Raw genomic sequence first — 1,703 nt, forward strand, 5'->3', positions numbered from 1 at the left:
AAAACAAAACAAAACACAGCAAAAAAAAAAAAAAAAAGGCAATTTCAAAATTAAGGATGGGCAGAAAGAAAAAATAAGTCCACGAATTTGTACATGTAAACTTCAATTTTCTTGCAGTGCAAATTTATGTAGTTAAATTTTGCCTACATCAAGGAATGTGTGTATTTTTTTTCCTATCTCCTGATGTGATTCACATTAAATAAACACAGCAGCATGTGCCAACTCGGAGCATCAGGAAGCTGCATTTTGTGTTTATCACGGTTTGATGGATTTTTTTTTCTCTTTTTGGTAATTTATTTAGTTTTGCCAGGTATTTATCTCAGTGCTTGTCATCCCTCTATCTAACACACACTCTCTTCTCACTCTTTCTATGAGACACTCCACTTCATTGCCTGGGTACTCGCCTGTAAAGGTCAAAACACATCATTACACCTGCTACCGTTTAAAGGATAGTCCAGTGCCTTAGTTGCTTTCCTTTTTTTCCTTATTTTTTTTTTTCTTTTCTTTTTAAGGGACGGGGGAAATAATAATTAAAAATAAAAGAACAACCAGAAGTTAAGAGAAGGAACAAGGGGGCCAAGAAGGGGCCATGGACGGAAGGGGAGGGGGAGCCCCGCGCTCTGCCCCTCCCCCCCGCTCGAGTTCACTGGACGGGCGTCTGCACCCCGTGGTGTGGTGGCGTGTCCCTACTACCCCCGTATACATCCTCGGCGCCCGGCAGAGTCCCTCCAGGAGGGGTCATCCTTTTCTCTTTCTGTCTCCTGTTACAAAACCAAACTCTCACCACCTCCTTCTCCAGCTGTAAGCTGTCCGCGAGGGAGGTGATCTCCTGGGCCGAGGGCTTGGGGCATTTGAGGAAATGGCTCTCCAGAGCCCCCTTGACGCTCACCTCGATGGAGGTCCTCTTTTTCCGCTTGCGCCCCTGCGCTGCAATCTTGTCTATGCTGGTGGGGCTGCCGGAGGACGAGTCCGCCTCCTCCAACCACTTGTTCAACAAAGGCTTCAGCTTGCACATGTTCTTGAAGCTCAGCTGCAGGGCCTCAAACCTGCAGATGGTGGTCTGCGAGAACACGTTGCCGTACAGGGTGCCCAGCGCCAGTCCCACGTCTGCTTGTGTAAATCCCAGTTTGATCCGTCGCTGCTTGAACTGCTTGGCGAACTGCTCCAGGTCGTCCGAGGTCGGCGTGTCCTCGTCCGAGTGCGGGTCGTGGTGTGCGCCAGGGTGGCCAGGAGGGCCCTGCGGGGGCGGCGGCGGCGGCGGCTGTTGGTGAGGGTGCGAATGCGGGTGCGGGTGGTGGTCAGCGTGGTGCGGCTCGTCGTGCGCGTCCCGCAGGCCGTGGTGGTGCAGCCCCGCCGGCTGCCCACCGGCGCCCAGCATGCCGTTCACCGTGAAGCTGGGCTGCGAGTAGAGCAAGCCGCCGTTGGACGCTCCCATGGAGGGCGGGAGGTGCGCTGCAGCCGCCGCGCTTCTCCAAGCCCCGGGCCCCGGGTGGTGGTTGGCAGCATGGTGCACCAGATGCGGCGGCCGCTGCTGTTGTTGCTGCTGTTGCTGCTGCTGCTGTTGCTGCTGCTGCTGCTGCTGTTGGTGCTGCTGCTGCAAGGCGCCTGGCCCGTGCAGCTCGTCGCCGCGGCCGCCCTGCTGCACGACCACCGAGGGCTTGATGTCCGGCTGGCCCAGGGGGCTGGTGGACCACGGGGAGCCG

General features: G+C 55.7%; 1 protein-coding gene across 1 annotated transcript in view; it reads right to left on the reverse strand.

The window, feature by feature from the left end:
- Nucleotides 1-643: 643 nt before the first annotated feature.
- The window catches only part of POU3F2 (POU class 3 homeobox 2), a 1,363-nt gene continuing 303 nt past the window's right edge, over nt 644-1,703 (reverse strand). The window contains exon 2 of the mRNA XM_006865860.1: nt 644-1,701. Within this exon, the coding sequence (XP_006865922.1) occupies nt 644-1,701 (1,058 nt within the window). The remainder of the gene's footprint in view (nt 1,702-1,703) is intronic.

The sequence above is a fragment of the Chrysochloris asiatica genome, unplaced genomic scaffold (genome assembly GCF_000296735.1).
Source record: "Chrysochloris asiatica unplaced genomic scaffold, ChrAsi1.0 scaffold00084, whole genome shotgun sequence".
Classification (NCBI taxonomy): Eukaryota; Metazoa; Chordata; class Mammalia; order Afrosoricida; family Chrysochloridae; genus Chrysochloris; species Chrysochloris asiatica.